This window comes from Schistocerca nitens, chromosome 2 (genome assembly GCF_023898315.1).
Source record: "Schistocerca nitens isolate TAMUIC-IGC-003100 chromosome 2, iqSchNite1.1, whole genome shotgun sequence".
NCBI classification, from domain to species: domain Eukaryota; kingdom Metazoa; phylum Arthropoda; class Insecta; order Orthoptera; family Acrididae; genus Schistocerca; species Schistocerca nitens.
Window position 1 is genome coordinate 206,420,270 of NC_064615.1, and position 25,322 is coordinate 206,445,591.

The following is a 25,322-nucleotide window of genomic DNA, read 5'->3' on the forward strand; positions in this document are numbered from 1 at the left end:
ACACTCTCCTTAATGTTGCATATCTGGGCATGGACAACTCACTTTGTATATTTTGCTTAATTTTTTCATAGTTCCACACAACTTCTTCCTGTTTTGTCAATTGATCTGTGTTCAGTTTTTCAAGGCCTATCCACTGTGCCAACTTATAACTAAATCTGAGGGGGGTGCGATGGGGAGGTTCCCTTGTGAGAAAAATAAAGAGAGTAACAAGTTTGGTGAAAATAAATTGCTAACATCTGTTGAAATTTCGGTGAAATAATAAGGAATAAGATGGACTGAAACTCACCAAAGGATTTTATTTTTGTTTCTCAATTCCCTAATAAATATGAAAAAAATTTACAGCATGTAGTTATACTGTCTTAATTCTCATACATTTACAAGGTGATGGTTTGTAGCTCAATGCAGACATCTTAAAGCTCCAAAGGTAATGGTAATCTGTACACAGAGTGGAGAGAGATTGTCACAAAATTTTGACCCTGGATAGCTGATGGCAGTAGGAACCAAAATTACTAATGTTGTGTAGGTCAACAACACACCATTTTTAAACTATGGAAACTTGGTGCCATGTGGTCCGATTGGCCAACGGATTGCCCTGTTGCCATTTGTCGGTTGACAGGCAATGCTATGGTTATCAGTTCACACACACAAACATCCCTCACCCCATCACTGCCCCTCCAGGGGATCCACAAATCTTTTGTGGATACATGCGTAGCGAGCACGGGACCCTGAGCTGATGTGGCCTTCCTTCCTTTCCGGGCTACATACCTTCCCTTTCCGCATCCTTCCCCATCCCCCATCTTCGCCCCCCCCTCACCTCTGTCTCTTTCTTTCCCTTTCTCCCCCTCTGGGGTTATGGTTTGTGCCTACGTCCGGAGAAGGACGCTTGTAAATATACTACATTCTTCGCCTTCCTTGCTTGTAAGTCTTCATCCTTCCTTTGTCCTTCTCTTTTCCTTACCTCTTCTCTCTACCCTTTTCTCCGCTGCGGCGTTTGAGACCTCTCTTCTTTCCTTTCCCTTTCTCTTTTTTCCTCCCTGTGCATGTCTGAAGGCCGACCCACGCACTTCCATGCGTAGCCGGTGACGGGGTAACGCGTAATTCCCTGCCCTGGGTAGACAGGTAGGACACGTACGTACCCCCTGGTAACGGCCAGGCCCAGGGAGGGGTGATTACCCGAGCTGATACCTTCCGAAAGTGCCGATTGGTCCCTCCGTCCGTCTGTCGGGAGGTGTGACCTGAGGTGTGAACAATCACCTAAGGCGGGTGTGCCCTCAGTGAGGGCCCCCACAAGGGAGGAGCGCGCCATCGGAGACGCCGGTAATCATGGGGGATTCTTCCGCAATGGTTTCCTCACCTTCCACTATGTCTGCTCACAAACATAAGTTCACTGAGTCTCAGCCACAGACGGTTCTTCCATCGTTGCCACAGTTCCTTGTTGTTTCTCGGTCTGACGAAGGTCACGACTTCTCCACGGTCAACCCTTTCATTATTCAGAAAGGTGTCGACGCAATTGCAGGTCCTGTAAAGTCTTGTTCCAGATTACGGAATGGCACCCTGTTGTTAGAAACACACAGTGCCCTCCAGGCACAAAAATTGCTGCGTACTTCTCTGCTCCACACCTTCCCTGTCCGGGTGGAACCGCACCGTACCTTAAATTCCTCGCGTGGAGTCGTTTATACACGCTCCCTCGATGGATTGTCTGACGAAGAAATTCAGCATTACCTGTCTGACCAGGGCGTAACGGCTGTTCATAGTTATGAAAAGGGTTGACACAAACATCATTCCAACCCGCACTGTCTTCTTGACATTTGACAAAGTTCAACTCCCATCGAAAATCAAAGCAGGCTATGAGATAATTTCCATTCTCCCTTACGTCCCAAACCCTACGCGTTGCTATCGATGCCAGCGGTTCAATCACACCAGCCAGTCCTGTTCCAATCCGGCCAAATGTGTTACGTGTGGCAAGGATGCCCATGAGGGTGCTTGTCCACCTCCATCCCCTCGCTGCATCAACTGTATGGGTGACCACGCTGCTTCCTCTAGAGATTGCCCCGTTTTTAAGGACGAACTACTCATCCAGGAAATAAGAGTGAAGGAAAAGGTGTCGACCTTTGCTGCTCGAAAATTATTCGCCAGTCGACAGCCCACCGTGCCTCAGAAAGGAAAATACAGCGCTGTCCTTGTTTCTCATCGGCCAACAAAAGAGGCGGCCACGCAGACTTGCGACCTCACCTTTAGTACCACGGTCGTCAGATCGGCCAGCGCAAAGATCGCCCATTCAACCTCACCACTTTCGCCTGCCCACTCTCTGGCTCACCCTTCGTCGGGTTCTGCTAAATCTCGAGCCCAAAAGTCAGACACCAAGTTTTCGAAAAAAGAGCATACTCGTGAAGAGTTTTTACGTACGGCAACTTCCCGACCATCGGTTCCTCCTTCCTCTAAACATCATACTTCCAAGAAAGCTACAAATAAACCCAGTTCTCTCCTTCTCCGCCAAGGCGTGTCCCATCTACAGCACCACCTGGCGGAAGTCGCCCTCGGCCGTCTTCTGTGTCGCCGAGGCGCACTGCTGGCGGCCGATCAACCGGCCGATCGCTGGTGGCAGGAGCTGCTCCTGACCAACCTATGGATCAGGATCTTCTGCCTTCGGCTGAATGCCATTCCATGCTGTCGGTCGCAAGCTCAGAGCAGTCGTTGAGTTGACAGCGACCTTGGTCACATTCCTCCATTTTCTGTTCACCCTATGTCCATTATCCACTGGAATATCCGCGGTATTCGAGCTAATCGGGATGAATTGTCGATCCTCTTACAATCCTACTCGCCGGTCATCTTCTGTCTTCAGGAAACAAAGCTGCGTCCCCATGACCGCTTTGTTCTCTCATTTTCAGTCCGTCCGATATGATCTCCCCTCTGTTGAAGGCACTCGAGCACATGGAGGACTCATGATTCTTCTCCATGAAACTCTCCATTATCACCCAATCCATTTAAACACTTCCTTCCAAGCTGTCGCCGTCCGTCTTTCCCTTTCCGGATACACGTTCTCTCTTTGTACTGTATACATTCCATCGTCCACACCAATGGCACGAGCTGATCTCCTTCATCTTCTTGGTCAGCTTCCACCCCCATATTTGCTGGTTGGGGACTTCAATGCCCACCACCCGCTTTGGGGATCTCCACATCCTTGTCCACGTGGCTCACTATTGCTAGACGACCTCCACCAAGCAGATCTAGTTTGCCTCAACACTGGGGTCCCTACATTTTTGTCTGCCTCCACGACAAATGTATCTCATTGGGACCTTGCGGTCGGTACTGCTCCGCTAGCTCGGCGCTTCGAATGGTTCGCCCTTGATGATACACACTCGAGTGACCACTTTCCATGTGTCCTTAGACTGCAGCCTCAACAGCCATATATGCGCCCGCGACGCTGGAAGTTTGCCCAAGCCGATTGGACACTTTTTTCGTCTCTAGCGACATTCGATGACCGTCCCTTTCCCAGCGTCGACGATGAGGTCACACATATTACCGACGTTATTCTTGCAGCTGCGGAACATTCAATACCACGCACCTCCGAATTGCCCCGGCGCCCCCCAGTTCCTTGGTGGAACGAGGCATGCTGTGATGCACTACGTGAGCGGCGACGTGCTCTCCGCGTTTTCCGCCACCATCCTACTTTGGCCCACTGTATCCGCTATAAGCAGTTCCGAGCGCGATGCCGTCGTGTCATCCGCGATAGCAAGAAGGCAAGCTGGAAATTCTTTATTAGCTCATTTAACACCTTCACTCCCTCCTCGGAAGTTTGGAGTCGGCTTAGACGGTTCTCAGGCGCGCCTAGTTTCTCCCCGGTCTCTGGGCTCACTGTCGCGCATGATACATTAGTGGACCCCGTCGCAATTTCTAACTCGTTGGGTCAGCACTTTGCCGAGATTTCGAGCTCTTCAAATTACCCGCCAGCGTTTCTCCCGAAGAAACGTGCAGCGGAAGTGCGACATCTTGCTTTCTCCTCTCAAAATCGCGAAAGCTACAATACTGTTTTCTCGTTGCGGGAACTCCAACATGCACTCTCTTCTTCTCGCTCCTCCGCCCCAGGACCGGATGGTATCCACGTCCAAATGTTGCTGCATTTATCAACCCATAGTCTGCGTTACCTCCTTCGCCTTTATAATCGAATTTGGACCGACAGTACTTTTCCCAGACGATGGCGGGAAGCTATCGTCGTTCCTGTTCCGAAACCTGGAAAGGACAAACATCTCCCCTCTAGCTATCGCCCCATTTCTCTCACGAGTAGTGTCTGTAAGGTTTTGGAGCGTATGGTGAATTACCGTTTAGCGTGGTGGCTGGAATCCCGCAGTCTTTTAACACCTGCCTAATGCGGATTCCGAAAGCATCGTTCTGCAGTTGACCATCTTGTTGCTCTCTCCACTTATATCATGAACAATTTTCTCCGGAAACGCCAAACGGTAGCAATATTTTTTGATCTGGAGAGAGCATACGATACCTGTTGGAGGACAGGCATCCTCCGCACACTGTTCTCTTGGGGCTTTCGAGGCCGGCTGCCCCTTTTTCTTCGCGAATTTATGGCAGAGCGCACATTTAGGGTGCGGGTGAACATTACCCTCTCCCGCACTTTCTCCCAAGAAAGCGGGGTACCCCAGGGCTCCGTGCTGAGTGTTGTACTGTTTGCCATCGCTATAAATCCAATTATGGATTGTCTCCTTCCTGATGTCTCGGGATCCCTCTTTGTGGATGATTTTGCGATCTACTACAGCTCTCAACGGACCAGCCTTCTTGAACGACGTCTTCAAGGATGTCTCGATCGCCTCCACTCTTGGAGCATCGAAACCGGCTTCCGCTTTTCTCCCAGTAAGACCGTTTGTGTTAATTTTTGGCGACGTAAGGAGTTTTTTCCACCCTCCTTACATCTAGGACCTGTCAACCTTCCGTTTTCAGACGTCGCTAAATTCTTGGGTCTTATGTTTGACAGAAAACTGTGCTGGTCCTCCCACGTTTCCTATCTTTCGGCTCGCTGCCTGCGATCGCTTAACACCCTCCGTGTCCCGAATGGTACCTCCTGGGGAGCGGACCGAGTGGTCCTTCTCCGCCTCTATCGCGCCTTAGTGCGCTCGAAATTGGATTATGGAAGCATAGTCTACTCCTCTGCTCGGCCGTCTATTCTTCGGCGTCTCGACTCTATCCACCACCGTGGATTACGTTTAGTGTCTGGAGCTTTTTACACTAGCCCTGTGGAAAGCCTTTATGCTGAGACTGCTGAACCTCCGCTGTCCAATCGGCGAGCAGTCCTTCTAAGTCGTTACGCTAGCTATCTACACTCCTGGAAATTGAAATAAGAACACCGTGAATTCATTGTCCCAGGAAGGGGAAACTTTATTGACACATTCCTGGGGTCAGATACATCACATGATCACACTGACAGAACCACAGGCACATAGACACAGGCAACAGAGCATGCACAATGTCGGCACTAGTACAGTGTATATCCACCTTTCGCAGCAATGCAGGCTGCTATTCTCCCATGGAGACGATCGTAGAGATGCTGGATGTAGTCCTGTGGAACGGCTTGCCATGCCATTTCCACCTGGCGCCTCAGTTGGACCAGTGTTCGTGCTGGACGTGCAGACCGCGTGAGACGACGCTTCATCCAGTCCCAAACATGCTCAATGGGGGACAGATCCGGAGATCTTGCTGGCCAGGGTAGTTGACTTACACCTTCTAGAGCACGTTGGGTGGCACGGGATACATGCGGACGTGCATTGTCCTGTTGGAACAGCAAGTTCCCTTGCCGGTCTAGGAATGGTAGAACGATGGGTTCGATGACGGTTTGGATGTACCGTGCACTATTCAGTGTCCCCTCGACGATCACCAGTGGTGTACGGCCAGTGTAGGAGATCGCTCCCCACACCATGATGCCGGGTGTTGGCCCTGTGTGCCTCGGTCGTATGCAGTCCTGATTGTGGCGCTCACCTGCACGGCGCCAAACACGCATACGACCATCATTGGCACCAAGGCAGAAGCGACCCTCATCGCTGAAGACGACACGTCTCCATCGTTCCTCCATTCACGCCTGTCGCTACACCACTGGAGGCGGGCTGCACGATGTTGGGGCGTGAGCGGAAGACGGCCTAACGGTGTGCGGGACCGTAGCCCAGCTTCATGGAGACGGTTGCGAATGGTCCTCGCCGATACCCCAGGAGCAACAGTGTCCCTAATTTGCTGGGAAGTGGCGGTGCGGTCCCCTACGGCACTGCGTAGGATCCTACGGTCTTGGCGTGCATCCGTGCGTCGCTGCGGCCCGGTCCCAGGTCGACGGGCACGTGCACCTTCCGCCGACCACTGGCGACAACATCGATGTACTGTGGAGACCTCACGCCCCACGTGTTGAGCAATTCGGCGGTACGTCCACCCGGCCTCCCGCATGCCCACTATACGTCCTCGCTCAAAGTCCGTCAGCTGCACATACGGTTCACGTCCACGCTGTCGCGGCATGCTACCAGTGTTAAAGACTGCGATGGAGCTCCGTATGCCACGGCAAACTGGCTGACACTGACGGCGGCGGTGCACAAATGCTGCGCAGCTAGCGCCATTCGACGGCCAACACCGCGGTTCCTGGTGTGTCCGCTGTGCCGTGCGTGTGATCATTGCTTGTACAGCCCTCTCGCAGTGTCCGGAGCAAGTATGGTGGGTCTGACACACCGGTGTCAATGTGTTCTTTTTTTCCATTTCCAGGAGTGTATCTTCCATGCCTGCTAATCCGGCCCATGACCTTTTTTTCGACGCCTCCTTTGATGTAGGGTATGCAGGCCGCTCCTCCTCCCTACTACCCCCGGGAGTCCGCTTCCGTCAACTGCTCCATTCTCTTTCCTTCCGCTTTCCTAAAACCTTCTTGACAACTTGGGGTACAGCACCGCCTTGGCTCCGTCCCCGGATCTGCCTGCTCCGTGACCTTTGTCGATTTCCCAAGGATGGTACCCCTACACTTGTTTGTCGGGCATTTGCTGCTCTATGTGCACAAATGACGGACGCCACATTTATTTACACCGACGGCTCGAAAACATCGTTAGGTGTAGGGAGTGCCTATATTGTTGGCGACACCCCAATTCAATTTCGGCTTCCCGACCAGTGTTCGGTGTATACTGCGGAGCTTTATGCTGTTCTCCAGGCTGTCCACTACATCCGCCGCCATCGGCGGATACAGTAAGTTATCTGCTCAGATTCTCTCAGCTCTCTCCTCAGTCTCCACGCTCTTTACCCTGTGCACCCTCTGGTCCACCGGATTCAGGACTGTCTGCGCTTGCTCCACCTGGGGGGCGTCTCGGTGGCTTTCCTCTTGCTCCCGGGACACGCTGGTATCTGTGGGAATGAGGCGGCCGATATAGCGGCCAAGGCTGCAGTCTCTCTTCCTCGGCCAGCTATTCAGTCGCTTCCCTTTACCGATCTACGGAGCGGTTTATGTCGAAAAGTTGCTCATTTATGGCATGCGCATTGGTCAACACTTCCCCATAATAAATTGCGGGAAGTGAAAGCCCTTCCTTGCGCTTGGACCTCTTCCTCCCGAACGCGTCGTCGGGAGGAGGTAATTTTAGCTAGACTCTGGGTAGGGCACTGTCTTTTTAGCCATCGACATCTTTTAAGCGGCGATCCTCCCCCACTCTGTCCCCACTGCTCTCAGCTGTGGACGGTAAGACACCTTTTAATTGAATGCCCTTATTTTAATCCGTTACGCTCCCGTCTACAGCTATCGCCTGATCTATCGTCGATTTTAGCAGATGACACGCGCTCAGCCGACCGCCTTCTCCAGTTTATTAGTGACAGTGAAATGGCGTCAGTCATTTGAAACCTTTTTTGGGGACAACCAACCCCTTTCTGTAGTGGATTTTTAAGCATTCCTTCTGCTTTTAGTTTCTCCAATTTTATGACTTTGTTCCCATTGCTGCTGGTTTTCAGTTTCGGTTTTTTACTGTTTCCTAAGTCACGGGCTGGGCGCTAATGACCATAGCAGTTTTGCGCCCTAAAACCAAACAAAAAACCCATCACTGCCCCAATGTGATAGGCACACATGTCGAATAGGTCCTGCTGTTTGTCTTCACCTCACGTCAGAGGCATTCACACATAAGCTTTGCTTCAGAGAACGCATGTCCCCTGCGATCTAGTCATACAGTAAGCATGGCAACTCAGTATTCATTTGAATAACAAGATATGGTTTTTGTTTATGGACTAGCAGACGGTAATGTGCATGTATAAGCAATGGTACCCAGCAAGATGCCACCCACACCTGCAAACATTTACAGCAATTCACCAGTGACATGGTGAAACAGGCTCATTAGCGGGATATCATGGTGATGCTGGAAGACCTCGAACGTGACAAGACGCTGCATTTGGAGAGACTGTTGTCAAGCGCTTCGAGGAAGCACCTATGACAAATACTCAAGCAGTTGGACAAGACATGGGGTCACTCATCGGTTAGTCTGGGAGCTTTTGAGGGATGACAGCCAGCAGCCATTTAGTTTCCACCCTGTCCCCAGAGACCTAAATCCTGTGGCGGACTATGAACACAGGCTAGGGTTTTGCTGGTGATTTCTGTGACATGTTGCCCAAGATCCAAACCTCCTGCCATTGTGTTGTTTACTGACGAGTGCACCTTCCATCAGGATACCCTTTACAACACTTGAAATGTTCATTACTGGGCAACGCGAAATTCTCATGTCATGTACATACACAGAAACCAGGAACGATTTTCCCTCAACATTTGGGCAGGCATTGTGGGTGACCATTTGCTTAGGCCAGTTCATCTACCTCCTCAACTTACTGGTGCAAATTACTTTTACTTTTTGCAAGAAACTCTATCCGGCCTGCTGGAAGACGTTCCCCTGGACATACGGCTATGCATATGGTTGCAGCACCATGGCGCACCCACACGTAAGTCGTGCTGTGCACGGATATTTAAATGAACTCTTCAATGGTTGGGTAATCGGCAGTGGTGCTAGTAGGACATGGCTCCCATGATCACAAGACGTCACGCCACCGGACTTTATCCTGTGGGGATTCTTTAGTGTTCTAGATCACCCACCTGGAAATGAATCATCTAGAAATGAAGAGGAATTAATGGATCACATTCAATATGCCACCAATCACATCATGAAAATGCCAGAAATCTTTGAAAGAGTTCAGCAAAACACTGGTTGATGTTATCAAGCTTGTGTCACATCACTGGATCACCAGTTTGAGCACCTGATATAAGTAAAGAATGTTGTAGTTACAAAATAGGCTCTTTTCAGGGCTGACACAATTTGTAAAAGAATTTCTGTACATGAACTAACAGCTGTTGATGGGTTTGTTGCTGGTACATCTTACCATGAAACTACAATGGATGTGTCAGGACCACGGCGGATTGGCTCCCAGGCCTACAGAGTGGAAGGCTGGTGTGCTACCACTGAGGGTACGAACCATCTTTGATGCATCGCGATCTTCAGCAGGCAAAGGATTTGTGGTCATGCATTGTCCAGAGCATCCAGCAACAGGGCAATTCCATGGTCAATTGGAGCGTGTGGCACCAAGTTTCCGTAGTTTAAAAATGGTGTGTTGCCGACCTACACAACATTAGTAATTTTGGTTCCTACTGGCATCAGCTATCCAGGGTTAAAATTTCGTGACAATTTTTTTTTCCACTCTATATATCATTCTGCAGAAGTAGCAATTTATTTTTGGTAAACTTCATATACCATTATTTTTTTCAGAGAAATGTTATCAGTGACAAACTTTGAGTAATACCCAATTTCCCTTCTTAGCATGTTAAAATACGCTTTTTTTGCCAAAACACTGTGGAGTTCATAAGTATTCATTGCAGTAACATTCTAATGCAGCTGAAATGTGACAGAATCCTGACAGTGTATTATTAAACTGGCAACTGGAGGAAAGACAAATCAATAGTTTACAAAAATGCCCATTATCAATATAAAAATAAACTGCAATTTCTTCACATGTATTGTTCCAAATCCACAGTATTTATCATTTCAGTAAGTATTGAGGCCCTTAAAAATTTCAATATTTAATTGGTAAAAATCTGTAGTTGGTTGAATGTCATGCTAAATATGGAAGTTTAGCATACTAATCATGTAATAAAACTCATGGGAGTACCTCTTCTTTTTCAACCAAGATAAGTATTCAGTGATTCAGCACTGAAAGGAATTAAGCTTAATGAGAAGCTCAGACATGTGGTTACTAAAGATGTTAAAATAACACAAGCTCTTATAAAAGTACAGCAAAAAATAATCATATTTCATCAGAATATTGGAGGATTAAAAAAACAGTGGCTGAGCTACATGTTCGTTTGGAAGATTTAGAAACTGAGGTTGTAATAGATCACATTGAAAAGTGATCTCTAAACCAAGGATGTTTTATGTATGCCTGGATAGGATAATGAACAAATAAGAGTGAGGTAAGAAATGAGCGAGAGCCAAGATACATGAGACAATCACCATCTGCAGTTTACAAAACATTACTTGATGACTTTTGACTGTGTGTTTCCTTGCTTTCTTGCTTGTGAAAATATAATAGTGGAGAATTTTTGAATTTGATGCTGATCAGTTTTTGCTTAATTTTTATTCACTTCATTCCCTATCCAGATATAAATACATCATCCTTGCACTAAACACAGAATTGTTTGGTAGAAAAATGACAAACATATTGTGTGTGTCCTATAACCTGACACGAGGACTCCTCAGTCCTCACGGGTAGCAGTTGGCAACAGTTGGGGACTTCTTCCCAAATGGCACAGTAAGCCGGTTTCAAACTTGTTTCCAGATGTAAAGTTCAAGTTTATAAGCTTGATCAAAGCTGGAATATTCTGGCCTGTTAGTTGGATTCAAGCTCGAAACAAACATCAATGTTGGCAAAGTTCAAGCTATATTTCAAGCTTGACTTATCAAGTTTGGCTCCAGCTGTATCTACACACGTGGAATATAGCCTGGTATTTACAGCTTGTTTTAAGCTACATAATTATTAATCTGAATTTATTGAACCTAATTAATTAAATAAATATCAGAATGGAAATGGTGTGAAAAAAATTATCAAGACATGTATGTTTAAAAAATTTTATTTTCAAAGTGTTTAAAATTGTTTTAATTTAAAATATAATTATTCTGAAGCCCCTCCGGCCCCAGCACACAGACCAGAGCAGGATCAAATATCGCTGACTTCTGCTGGTATAATGCTCCTGTAACAGGTAAAAGAAAGTGTTAGCCATACCTAAACATAAAAAATGTAAAATGTTGAAACTGATCAACCTAAATATAATTTATGCCCAGATTAGCAAAATAACTTCAAACTCACTGATGTAGTAAGAATCATTAACTAGTATAAACGTCACTGAGTAAGCAGCTGCTTTTGGTGACATCATTCCAAACAGTTTTTAAAGTAATTTGAAATAACTTTTTGTTTGAAATTTTGAAAGTAAAGATGACATTTGGGTAATTTTGCAACGACTTCATGAAGAAGCCACACATCACTATTTCTAACAGTTTCAGGACCATTTAATCTCAATTATAAAGAAGCAATTACTTAAAATCATATACACCTCATACTGTAAGCTTATAAGGAAACTACCGTTTAGAAAAATGTACACGTTTTATTCTATCCACAATTATATTTTGGTGAGTAAAACTGAATCAAAATGAAGTAAGATGAAATCGAAATGAATCTAAGAAATTACCAGTTCAGTGGAACTGAAATGTAAAAGAACAAAAAATGTTCTCCTAGTCATATTTTAATATTGCCTTTTTATTAGATTTCAGCCACATTACAAATAGCTTAACAATAAAAGTAAGAAATACCAGTAGGCCTTGCAGTATTATTTCACCTAGGGAACAACAAAATTAAGAGCAATTGAAGACCAGTCAAAGCTATGTAAATAAAGACTGACACCTATGTAGTGACTGGTTCTTGATGCACTTATCCCGTTCACCATGTCATTACTATTTGTATTAGCAAAGAAACTTTTCACACTTCATGATTATTCATTCATGGTGTGACACACACAAGTATTTACAAGTTAACAAATGTAATAGGGCGATATATATAAAGAGGCGAGATTTTAAAAAGGTAAAATAACATTAAGTTTTAATTTATTGGTGCCACGTACTAGAGTTAGTTTAAAACGACCTCTTTTTGCTGAAACACCTGTAATATGTTTTCTTAGCTGGTAATCCATTTCACTTTCATCCAGGTTCAATTTTTCTACGTAAAAGAATATGATATTTCTTTAAGTTACGTAATAATATTTAACATTTGTAATATTAACGTTGTTGTTGTTGTTGTTGTTGTTGTTGTTGTTGTTGTGATCTTCAGTCCTAAGACTGGTTTGATGCAGCTCTCCATGCTACTCTATCCTGTGCAAGCTTCTTCATCTCCCAGTACCTACTGCAACCTACATCCTTCTGAATCTGCTTAGTGTATTGATCTCTTGGTCTCCCTCTACGATTTTTACCCTCCACGCTGCCCTCCAATGCTAAATTTGTGATCCCTTGATGCCGCAAAACATGTCCTACCAACCGATCCCTTCTTCTAGTCAAGTTGTGCCACAAACTTCTCTTCTCCCCAATCCTATTCAATACCTCCTCATTAGTTATGTGATCTACCCACCTTATCTTCAGCATTCTTCTGTAGCACCACATTTCGAAAGCTTCTATTCGATTCTTGTCCAAACTGGTTATCGTCCATGTTTCACTTCCATACATGGCTACACTCCATACAACTACTTTCAGAAACGACTTCCTGACACCTAAATCTATACTCGATGTTAACAAATTTCTCTTCTTGAGAAACGCTTTCCTTGCCATTGCCAGTCTACATTTTATATCCTCTCTACTTTGACCACCATCGGTTATTTTACTCCCTAAATAGCAAAACTCCTTTACTACTTTAAGTGTCTCATTTCCTAATCTAATTCCCTCAGCATCACCCGACTTAATTTGACTACATTCCATTATCCTCGTTTTGCTTTTGTTGATGTTCATCTTATATCCTCCTTTCAAGACACTGTCCATTCCGTTCAACTGCTCTTCCAAGTCCTTTGCTGTCTCTGACAGAATTACAATGTCATCGGTGAACCTCAAAGTTTTTACTTCTTCTCCATGAATTTTAATACCTACTCCGAATTTTTCTTATATTAACGTACCACTAGAGAAAAAATGCACCAGCGTACCTGTAATACACTATATATCTTCTTCAGACCCGGTGTAGCAGTAAGGCAGGGGACGCCACACAGTTTCTGAAATATTTTCCAGTATAAAACAAACTTCACAACAGTCAACAATCATTAACGCACGTCACAAAAATAAAATAGCCGTAAACCTAGCAGCGTCAGTGCAACTGCAAGGCTTATAAACGCTTGTGGCGCTTCCCGTGGACGTCTATGGAAGCTATGCTGCGCGCGCATCTGCTGTACAGCCTTCCAGGGAAATTACACTTTATTTCAAGCTTGGGAAAATTATTTTAATTCAAGCTAAATTTTTACAGCTTGATGTAAACTGTGTAACAGGTTGATTTTTCAATCTTGAATTTTCAACTGAACCTAAACTCAATATCCACCTTGAAATAAGCTTGAGTGCTATCTGGGTTGCCATACAGATTTGCAAAAGTTTGTTGCCAAGTGTGCAGTGTACTGTTAGCCAATGTTGACTGAATCGTATTCTGCTTTTGTTGTTGAGCTCTGCTGTTGGTGACTGTGTTCTGCTACATTGTTTTCATTGTAAGTATTTCAAAAATGGGTGGTAAGGTGGTTGTTAGCCCACTGTGTTGTTACTTTTACTCCAGTTTGGAAAAGGAAGCTAATTTATCAAGAGCTCTGGAAGCTCAAAAAAACAGGTTTGTGTTTCCTGTACTGCATACTTAAAATACATGCAGGTGGAGCTTTTTATCCCCTGTACCCAACCTTTTCCTGCAGTAAATCCTATCCACTCTCAAGCTCCCTGCACTCCCTGCTAGCATGTCGCCAAGTTACTGCTTGTGAGCAGCATGACAGTTGCTTGAATTTTGAAATGACTGACTTTCTTTCTATCCTCTGCTGCATGCTTTACTCATTTGGTTTCATAATTATTGAACAAGATTTTCTGAAATATGAGTAAAGCTATGATCCTTTTCATAAAAAAATTTGCCAGTTAGATATGGTATCACTCAGATTGCACACTCTTAATTAAACCTTTAATGATGTAGTGTTTGGTTAGTTTGTGCATGTTGTTGTAGTGTGTTAAAAATGGGTAGTCAAAAATTAAGTTTGCAGGAGTGATGCCATGCCTATCTGAAAGAAGGCTTTTATGTTCACGACAAAGATTCTTTTGTATGTTGCTTTTGTACCTCCATCTGTAATCTGCAAACCACCATGAAGTGCCTGTTACTGTATCAGTTACTAGGGTTTCTTCCCATTCCATTCATGTTTGGAGAGTGGGAAGAATGATTGTTTGAATGCCTCTGTGTGCTGCAATTATTCTGATCTTATCCTCATGATACCTATGTGAGTGGTATATCAGGGATTGTAGTCCATTCCTAGAGTCATCAGTTAAAGCCAGTACTTGAAACTTTGCTAGCAGACTCTCAGGATAGTTTACATCTGTCTTACTGTGTCTAACAGTTTAGCTTCTTCAGCATCTCTGTGACACTTTCCCATGGATCAAACATACGTGTGACCATTCACACTCTGCTTCTCTATGTATATATTCAATATTCCCTCTTACTCCTATTCGCTAGAGGTTCCACATACTTCAGCGATATTCTACAACTAGTCGCATGAGTGATCCGTAAGAACTCGTCTGCCCTAGTGTTCTATCATAAACCGAAGTCTACCACCTGCTTTACCCATGACTGAACCTATGTGATCATTCCATTTCGTATCCCTACCAAGTATTACACCCAGATATTTGGCCAATTTAAACTGTGACTCATTGATATTATAGTCACAGTATACTACATTTCTTCATTTTGTGAAGTGCATAGTTTTGCATTTCTGAACATTTAAAGCAAGTTGCCAATCTTTGTGCCATTTTGAAATCTTATCAAGATCTGAGTTATTTATACAGCATCTCTCAGACAGTACTTCATTATAGATAACTTCATCACCTGCAAAAAGTGAGGTTACTATTAATATTGACTCCTAGGTCATTATTATACAACATGAACAACAAGGGCCCCAACAGGTGTCCCTGGGGCAGGCCCAGAGTTAGTTCTTCTGACAATGACTCCCCATCCAGTACAACATGTTGCACTGTAACTACCACAAATCCTCAATTCAGTCACATATTTCACTCAATACCCCATATGATTGTACTTTTGACAATAAGCATAGGTGTGGTACTGAGTCAAATGCTTCTCAGAAACTGAGAAATACTGCATCTACCTGCATGCCTTGATCCGTAGCTTTCAGTATGTCATTTGAGAAAAGTGAGTGGTGGGTTTCATATGATTCATGTTTTCGGAATCCACCCTGGTTGCCATGGAGGAAGTCATTCTGACCAAGGAGACACATTGTATTTGAGCTGAGAATATGTTCTAAGATCATACAACAAATTGATGTCGGGTCATGTGGTAGTTTTGTGGATCACTTCTACTATCCTCCTTGTAGACAGGTGTGACATGCTTTTTTTCCAATAACTGGTTTTTTGTTAGAGAGATCGATAACAGATTATAGTTGGAACAGGGCTAACTCAGTTACAAATTCAGAATAGAATCTGATAGCAATTCCATCGGACCCTGGAACATTGTTAAATTTTAATGATTTCAGCTGTTTCTCAACACTGCTAACACTAATGCTTATTTTGCTAACCTTTTCAGTGGTATGAAGATTAAATTGGGGAAAATCTCCCAGGTTTTCCTTTGTAAAGGAACATTTTAAAACAGAGTTAAGCACTTCAGTTTTTGCTTTGCTACCCTCAAGTTCCATTCCTGTCTCATTTTATAGGGACGGACACTAATTTTGGTGGCACTAACACACATTACATATGGCCAGAATATCTGTGGGTTCTGTGAAATACTATTAGACAATACTCTGCTATGGTAGTCACTGAAGGCATCATTTGTTGCTTTCTTAACATCCAAACATGTTTCATTAGGCACTCTCTCTGTAGCACTACACAGTAGTCTGTTATTTTTAGAAGTTTCTTTACAGTGGTTGTATACCAGGGAGGGTCCCTTCCCTTATGAACTGTTCTACTGGGTATGTATTTATCCATGCCATGGTCAACTATTCCTTTAAACTTGAGCCACAGTTCCTCTACATGCTCCTATCTCATGCTAAAAGTTTCAAGCTCCACATTGCTGCTTTTTGGTCTAGTTTACTGAACATAAATATCTTTCTGCTTATTTCAGTTGTTCTTTGTACTTTGGTAATCATTGTTGTCACAGCTGCATCATGGTCCTGTTACCAGTTTCAATGTAGACATCCTCAGAGGTGAGAGTTATTTGTTTCCAATAGATTTCCATCATGAGTGGGATTTTGAACGGTCTTTCCTAGGTAGTTTTCAGAGAAGGCATTTAGTAATGTTTCACTGGATGTCTTATCGTGTTCATTGCTAACAAAACTATGATTTTCCGAATTGATTGATGGATGACTGAAGTCTCCACTGATGATTGCAGTATGATTGGGAACTTGCCAACAAGTAAACTGAGGTTTTCTCTGAAGTTTTCAGTTACATCAGGAGATCAGTCTGGTGCTCAGTAAAAGCATCCAGTTACCATTTTATGCCCACCCCTGATACTGAGATTTGCCCAAACACTCACATGTAGCATCAATTTCTCTCTTTGTGGATTTGAGTTTCTTGTCTACTGTGACAAATAATCCAAATCCATTTCCCATTTGCCTATCCTTTTGATATACACTTAAATTTTCCCAAAAAAATTCATTGCTATCAATTTCAGGTTTCAACCAGCTTTCTGTACCTAGTATTATGAGCTCCACTGCTTTTCAGGATCACTTAGGTCTCTGGCACCTCATTGTGAATGCTTCAGCAGTTAAACATTAGGATTTTAATTATCTCACCTGTGGGCAGCATTTCTTTCACTCTTAAACTGATACTACTGGGTTTTCTACAGTTGTCATTACCTGGATTAGATGGAGAGTTGCCCATTATAAAAAGCACTTGTGTGCACTGCACACAGAGTCAGCTACTTAAGTAGCAGTCTCTGATGTGCAGAGGACACCTGACCCATTTCAGTGGACCCTACAGTCCTCAAAACCTGTGGCCCAGGTTCAGGAAGTGGCAGCCTAGTGTGTCATAGAATCTTTGAGGTCTCTGTTTTAGTCCATCCAATCATATTGGAACCAAAGGGCCCACGATCAGTTCTGGGGACAGTGCTGCAAATTGAGTGTTTCACTGAAACTCCAGGCGCAAGGCTGGTCTTCTCAACCTTCTATACCAGACACTGGAATGACCTAAGTGTGACCTCTGAGCCCAGACCACAGGCAACATTTGTTCCATCATGCATCACAATTTGCAGTTAGTTGCCTCCTGTTCCTTCTATTGCTGCCAGAGTAACCTCTTGAACATGTTGAATAAGGCCTCCCAGGCATACAAACTGAGGGCACCTGGTGTCCTTTCCTGTCCCTTGCTGCCATTTCCCTTAGGGGTACCAGACAAAAAAAGTTTCCCCAAAACAGGTGAATGAGTTCCATTGGCTCAATTTGTTTCAGTGAAAGACAGAATCTCAAATTTGTTGCTTAGGTGGATCTGTACAACACCCTGAGTCCTCCCTGATTCCCATCCACCCTGTTGAAATGCCACTCACCATCAAGGAGCTCTTCCAACATGACAACTCAAAGTAGCTACCAAACATTTGACTGTAGTCAGGGCAAGATGCTTGTCAACCAACACATTCTGTGTTTCAGAACAGCATTCATATTGGGGCTGCATTTTAGCTGGTATGATCTATTACAGGACAGTGAACAAATAATCTTAAATAAAGCCTTTAATATGTTCACCTAAAATTTGCTAATTCTGTATAAGAATTTAAGCAAATACACACAATGATATTACTGTCAACGCAAGTCTGTGGCAGAAATTACTAGTTTCTTAAAACATTTTTGAGACTAATTATAGTAGTTAGCAAACTCAAAAACAGAGTTACCTTATGATAAAAGTAGATAGTATATAGGGCTACTCCTCTTAAAGGGAAAAATAGATGTAATGTGAAACTCAGGTAGGACGACAAGGGCTAGTCACAAAGCAAAAATGCTTCCACGATTCGTGCTGGAAATTCATATAAAAGGCTGGCTGCTATTGGTGAGATGCATAATCAGGACCGAAAGTTCTAGAAGACACAATAGTTGACTTGAAAATTATGCCAAAATGACTAACGAGAAACAAACCCAATTGGCGTATGAGGCCTACAAAATTATGAATAAGGTCGCACACAGTGCACATAAAGAGGATAACACAAATAAGGTTTTAAAGAGTATTAACCGCAAACAAATACAAAATGGTGCTATTGTCACTAAAGCCGATAAGGGAAACTTCGTAGTTATAACCACAAAGCAAGAATACATAGAAAAGACTGAAGCTTTTTTTTTCCATGACAATGGGATAGTTATGCTTAACAAAGACCCCACTATTACTCTCCAAAAAGAAATTAGAACTGGGATCCAAAATACTAAAAATTTGATAGAGTTCTGAAAGAAGGGGCTGATAAACATGAATCCCAAGCCCCCTAAATTGAGACGTCAGTTTAAAGTTCATAAGTTAAATCACTCAATTCACCCTATCATTGACAGTATGGGAAGTGCCTATCATAAGCTGGTGAAATACTTGCATACTAAGATTAAAGAAAATTTCGTTTTTAGTGAAAACTATTCCGTTAAAAATTCCATTCATTTAGCTACCAGTTTACATGAGGTATCTTGTTCTGAAGATTCTAAACTAGTATCATTTGACGTAACAAGTTCATACACTAATGTACCGGTCGACCACACGCTGCAAATACTAAGAGTGCAATTCGCGTCACAATAAAAAACTTTGGGATAGAGAGATCAATAAGTTGATGATGCTGCTACGGATCGTTTTAAAACACAACTACTTTACATTTAATGGGAGATTTTACTTACAACCAGCAGGTTTGGCTATGGGGACCCCCCTAGCTGGGATTTTATCAGAAATTTTTATGAATTACTTCGTCATATATATATATATATATATATATATATATATATATATTTTATTATTCACGTTTGGGCCCTACTGGACCACGCGAAGTACAATCACGGGGCATTCAGTTATTTTCTTTTAGACTTTCTCTCTGCCCAAATTGTTTTCATTCTCTCGGAATGAGCTCTTTTCCTTTCATCAGGCCATGTGGTTCCAGTTTTCTTTGGTTTTACAGCTTGACCAACTACCCAGTCATGAATTTTTTGCCTAAATAATTTTCTGTCTTGAATTTCATCTTGTTTTATATCTGCCTCTTTCATGTCCTCTTTTATAGCAGCAATCCATTTTATTGTCTCAAATTTAGCTTTACTTCGATTTTCGTAGAATTCCACTACTTGTTTAGTTAGTCTAGTAGCATCCATTCTTTTAATATGCCCATAAAATTTTAATCTGCGTTTTTTCATATCTGAATATATGCTGGTGTATTGTTGAATTTCACTATTTGCTCTTAGCCTGTATGTTCCTTCTTCAGTATATTTTGGACCTAGAATTTTTCTGATTACTTTTCTTTCTCTTTTTTGGATTTCTTGAATGTCCTTTTTTCTGTTTAAAATTAGCGTTTCAGCCCCATAAAGGCACTCTGGTTTTATGACCGTGTTGTAATGTCTCAATTTAGAGTACCTCGAGAGACATTTTTTGTTGTAGATGTCTTTTGTAAGTCTAAAAGCTGTCTCCATCTTTTGACAACGAATTTCATTTCCAATTTTTTCTAGACCAGTCTCTGAGATTGTTTCACCTAAATATTTGAATTGCGAAACTCTTTTGATTTTTCCATACTTAGTTTCCAAAAGTTTGGGTGCCAGTTTGTTGCTAGTCATATACTGTGTTTTTTCAAATGAGATTTGGAGACCTACTCTTTCTGCTGTTTCTTTAAGGATTTCTATTTGTTTCTGAGCAATTTGGATGTCCTGCGTTAGAATAACCAAGTCATCTGCAAAGGCCAAACAGTCTATTCGAATATTTGTTCGTCCTAATTTCACTGGTTGGTCAATTTTGAACTCCAATTTTCGTTCGCGCCACTCTTGTATTACTTTTTCTAGAACGCAGTTAAATAGCAACGGAGAGAGTCCATCACCTTGCCTCACGCCTGTTTTTATTTCAAAGGATTCTGAAATTTCTCCTCTGAACTATATATATATATATATATATATATATATATATATATATATATATATATATATATTGCCAGTGATTCTTAAGAGAATAAAATTTTACAAAAGATATGTTGATATCATTCTATTAATCATTGATGGTTCTCAAAGTGATGTAGACCATATTTTTTCTATTTTTAATGAGCTTCACCATAATATCAGTTTTACAATTGAGCGAGAATCCGATACCAGGTCATTAAATTTTTTGGACCTCACTTTAACTGTGGTTGACAACAGCATTGAATTTAACATTTTTCGGAAAAATACATTTTCCGACAATATTATACCTGCAGACTCGGCCCATCCGTAGGCCCATAAGATGGCCGTTTTTTCATTCTAATATTCAGTTACAGCTGTCCCTCTTGCACCAGATTGCAGTAGAAACTAAACTGGTCACACTTGAGATTATTGCTATAAATAATTGCTATAGGCCTCAGTTGGTAAGACAGATGTATAACAAGAAAATAAATAAAAATTACCTCTTCCACACTAGGGGATGCATTAGATGACAAGTGGCAATGATATCTACCGTATTTACTCGAATCCAAGCCGCACTTTTTTCCGGTTTTTGTAATCCAAAAAACCGCCTGCGGCTTAGAATCGAGTGCAAAGCAAGCGGGAGCTCTGAAAAATGTTGGTGGGTGCCGCCGGGAGCTCTGAAAAATGTTGGTGGGTGCCGCCACAACTAACTTCTGCCGTCGAATATATGTAGCGCCACACAGGCATGCTTTGTAGGCACAAAGATAAATACTGGCAGCAAAATCTCTGCGTCAGTAAATAAATTAAAAAAAAAAGTGGAAGACGACCCTTTTTCCTCCGCCCAGAGATACGACCACTGAATTTTGGTACATTATCCAACGAAGTAAATACAAATTCTGTATTGTTGATCTTCGAATGTAGCAGCATTTCAATGTACTACGAAAATCCGACTGGCAAGACTGTTTGGGATGTTTGTCAATATGGCCAACTCTACGTTCTGAATTTTTTTCCTACCTGTGAGAAGAGATGGTTGCTAATAGGAGCTTTTATGTATTGTGAATCACATGTAATATTCTCTTCGCCGTAAGATTAATACGAATATAAACATTTTGCCATGTATTTTTTCGTGTTTGCTACTATCTCATTTAAATCCTGTCTGCCTAATAAACTACGAAACTAGAGTGAGACAACAGCAAACGCGGAAGAATATACATATCATGTCATGTTTATATTCGTATTATTCTTATGCCTAATAGTGATACAGTCAGAAATGAAGCACGGCAACTGACTAGATTTTTAAATCTAAGATGGCTCTAATTTCTGTGCAGAATGTAATGAACTAAAGAGGCACCTGCAAAGATTTTCAAACGGAGAAAAATTTTCGCTAAACTCTCGTTCAGAACATCATCTATCATACGCAGTCTATTATTTTGTTCTTGTTGATCATTATCAAAGAAAGCAGTAGTGTAAGTAACAACAAATGTTTCGCTAATGAAACGATTCCTCTCTATTTTTTATTTGTAAGCGGCGGTAGCGCGCACAAAAGCAAGCCACGCCGCGAGCGGCGACAGGCCGTAAACACGCACCTATCAGAATGCGACAAACAATGCATGACAGTATAGTAATGCATTTTCAGCTTAGACTGACGTAAACACCTATAACAAAGAGAACGGCACTTATCAGATCAAAGAAAAATAAGCAATCAATTCAAACCAGACGAAGCACGTGAAAAAGGAAGGATATCCGTATAAATACGGACGGAGCGCGTGACGCGTAGCAATGGCTACCTGGTAAACCGTAACTGCTAAGCTTACGACTCGAACCAAACTACTGCAGCTGTATCGTCATTCATTCGACCTAAATTGTGTCTCATATTACAATTGGACGAACTTTGTTTCGATTTGGAGGTGCGACCTAAAACTTTTCTCTCCCCTTGAATTTCGAGTCTCAAATTTCAGGTGCGGCTTAGATTCGAGTGCGGCTTAGATTCGAGTAAATACGGTATCCCTTACGTAGGCAATATTAGTTACAAATTGGGGTGTTTACTCAGAGCCCATAATTTCAGTCGCCTAGTCTACTAATAATAGTTTACATAGGAATTTAATCCACTCCTTGCACAATAAGAGCAATAAACTTTCCCAATCAGGAGTATATAAAATTACATGTGGGGATTGTCCAAAATTTTACATCGGGCAAACGGGACGAGCACTGGGTCTCTGGTATAAAGAACATACACCTACTAGAAGTGGTGACGGTACTAAAGACTCTACTTACGCGGAACACCTTGTGCAAACGGCTCGTGCGCCAAGCCCTCCAGTTAATATCGAGTTACTTCATGCCGAGGTTAAGGGCTTAAAACTGGATGTTTTGGAAGAAATGCAGATCTTTCAGCACCTGAAACATGCTAAAGACAATATCCTTAACAACCAACTCCTACTAAGAAACAGAATTTTTTGAAGGTTTCGCACCTTTAATTTGTTCTTCATACTTGTAAATCTGATGATCTGGGGATTTTCACATGCGTGCGCTGATTGGCGAGCGCGGTTGGTCAACCTGTTCATCTTCTTTCTTTTTATCTCCATTTTCCTTTTACGATGAAGGTGATTTTAGCCCATTGAACACCTCACGTTTTATCCCTATATCTTTATTATCACGATGTCTTTAGATTACGTCCCCTCAGCCCCCCCCCCCCTCCTCCCACGCTAACTACTGGCTTTAGGTATTGTTTTTAAGAGTTCCTCCTGTTGTCATAGGTAGCTTCATATATGTTTCTTTCCTAGCATAAGCAACCGTGTGTGGTTATTTTTAGGTTTCATATTCCATTTAGCTCGTCACTTATTCTATCCATTCCATTTTTTGATATACATTGATCCACAGTTGGGAATATATGGGCTATTTAGCCCCGACCCATGTATAAACTTTCTTGTATTGGAATGCACATGCGCATTCAAGTAACTTCCCTTGTCTTGCGCCTGTGCACAGGTAGCGGGTCGGGCTTGTAAGTGAGCGACCATTTGTAGCTGCAGTTTATGGCGGGTCATGGCCCATCGAACATAGGATGGTGTGAGGTGGAGCGTACACCATTAAGTTAAGTAGTGGTTTTGACTTAGTACATATGTACTGTTTGGGTTTTCCTTTTCTTTTTCGTTTATAAATGTGTAGCTGTGGTGTTCTTTTAATCATTGACAAAGGTCTTCTTAGGCACTTATGGGTTTTATTGTTCTGAAGGAGGTGTAGTTATCTACGCCAAAACCTGGGTTAACACTAGGTGCTTTTTTCGCAATCGAGGCAGGTTTTTAGTTTTTTAATATATAATGTGTTAATTTGAATTTTCTTAAGAAAGAAAACTGAATAGTGAAAAAGAAAAACATCAGACCTTAAGATAAGAATTTCGTATGTCCATGTTGTTTAGGCTTCTTTAAATGCACACACATGCCAAAAAATATAAATGCTTGTAAATTCTTTCAAATTATACTGCAGTTTACAGTACATGCAGATGCATTTTTTTGTAATATCAGTGAATCAACTTCTAATCCCATTTATTATTCCACATGCACTTCAATGAAGTAAGAACTGTCAGCACAGTGTATAACATCTCAGTAACTAATAATAAAGAATTCAAGTTTCAAAAACGCTAAATTTTCAAAATTTATTTTCTAATTTTATATAGTTCTGTTCATGATCTATGGACTATCTAATCTAGATAGCTGTCTGAGATACCATGGACTGACAATTGTGTTGATGCATTTGATCAGTTTGGCTACTTGAGCTTGTTTAAGTTCTAAAACTGCTTTCAGAATCTTTATAGCCTTTGCTGAAGTCTTTAGCATTGAGAGATAGAATGTTAGGCAGAGAAATATGCTTTGGGCCAACAGTCTACTGCTGATAAAATGAAGAGACATAATCAAACATGTTCTTAGACGAGAAGGTTAGAGTAGAACAGTCAACTTAGATTATATCGTAAGTTGTGCTGTCTGCATTAAACACACACAAGCAATTTGGTTTGCACTGAGTTTTTAATAACATATCATAGACATTGTATTTGGAGAGCTCTGCCTGTAGTGATATGGATAACCTGGTGGTTGATTGTGTGTACACAACAATAATTATTATTTATATAACATAACTGTTTCTTCACATGATTTTCTTAAATAGCTCTAAAATATTCCTAATGTTAAGTCTCCTTCAAGGAGATGCATTTCAGTGTTTGTTAGGAATTAATTTCTATGAACAATAATTTGTTGCAGCAATCATCTGAACAGTGGAAGAAAGTTTACCTTATATCAGCAGGCCTCCTTTTAGTTCCTGGCTTGCTGCACCTCTTCAAATCATCAGCTGAAGTACAAGAGTGGAATTTCCCAAAATCTATGGCGAAAGAAATGAAGGATGGTGTCTCGGTGAAGGATGTGGAAGCTCAGCAACGACTCACATCAGATCACAAACCTGAAGATCAGTGGGATAAAGAAAAGAAACAAAACCACAGACTGTGAAAAAGTGTAACATAGGAAAACCCATAAATGAGATACTTTGTGGAAGTGTGTTGATTTTTATACACATGCACCTAAAATTTTTAACAAATTCCATTTTATACTGAGCCACTTTTTGGAAAGAAATATACCACTACAAGAAGTTTTGTACATGTTGGTTTTATTTATTTGTTCACTCAGCATGTACTACATGTCACATCATGATGGTCTCCAAGGATTGGAACATGTTATGTTACATTCCCTTTTGGATTTGCAGCACTTGTATTTTTTCTGCATTTACAGTTAAAATTATTGGATATTGTTGTGCATCTTTTGCAAAATAGCTTTGCATAAAAGGTGGAATCTACATCCAATAAGTTAAGTTGTATTTTAACAGACAGGTTAGATTAGATTAGTACTGGTTCCATAGATCATGAACACGACACTTCGTAATGATGTGGAACATGTCAGGTTAATAAAAGGTGTCTATACAAGATATTACATTACACGAAATATTACATGACACTAAC

The 25,322-nt window shown here is 42.2% G+C and overlaps 1 protein-coding gene across 1 annotated transcript in view; it reads left to right on the top strand.

Annotated features, from left to right (window-relative positions):
- Positions 1-24,939, top strand: part of LOC126234326 (sialin-like) — a 174,338-nt gene extending 149,399 nt beyond the window's left edge. The window contains exon 10 of the mRNA XM_049943011.1: positions 24,574-24,939. Within this exon, the coding sequence (XP_049798968.1) occupies positions 24,574-24,816 (243 nt within the window). The 3' untranslated portion in view covers positions 24,817-24,939. The remainder of the gene's footprint in view (positions 1-24,573) is intronic.
- The last annotated feature ends 383 nt before the right edge of the window (positions 24,940-25,322 follow it).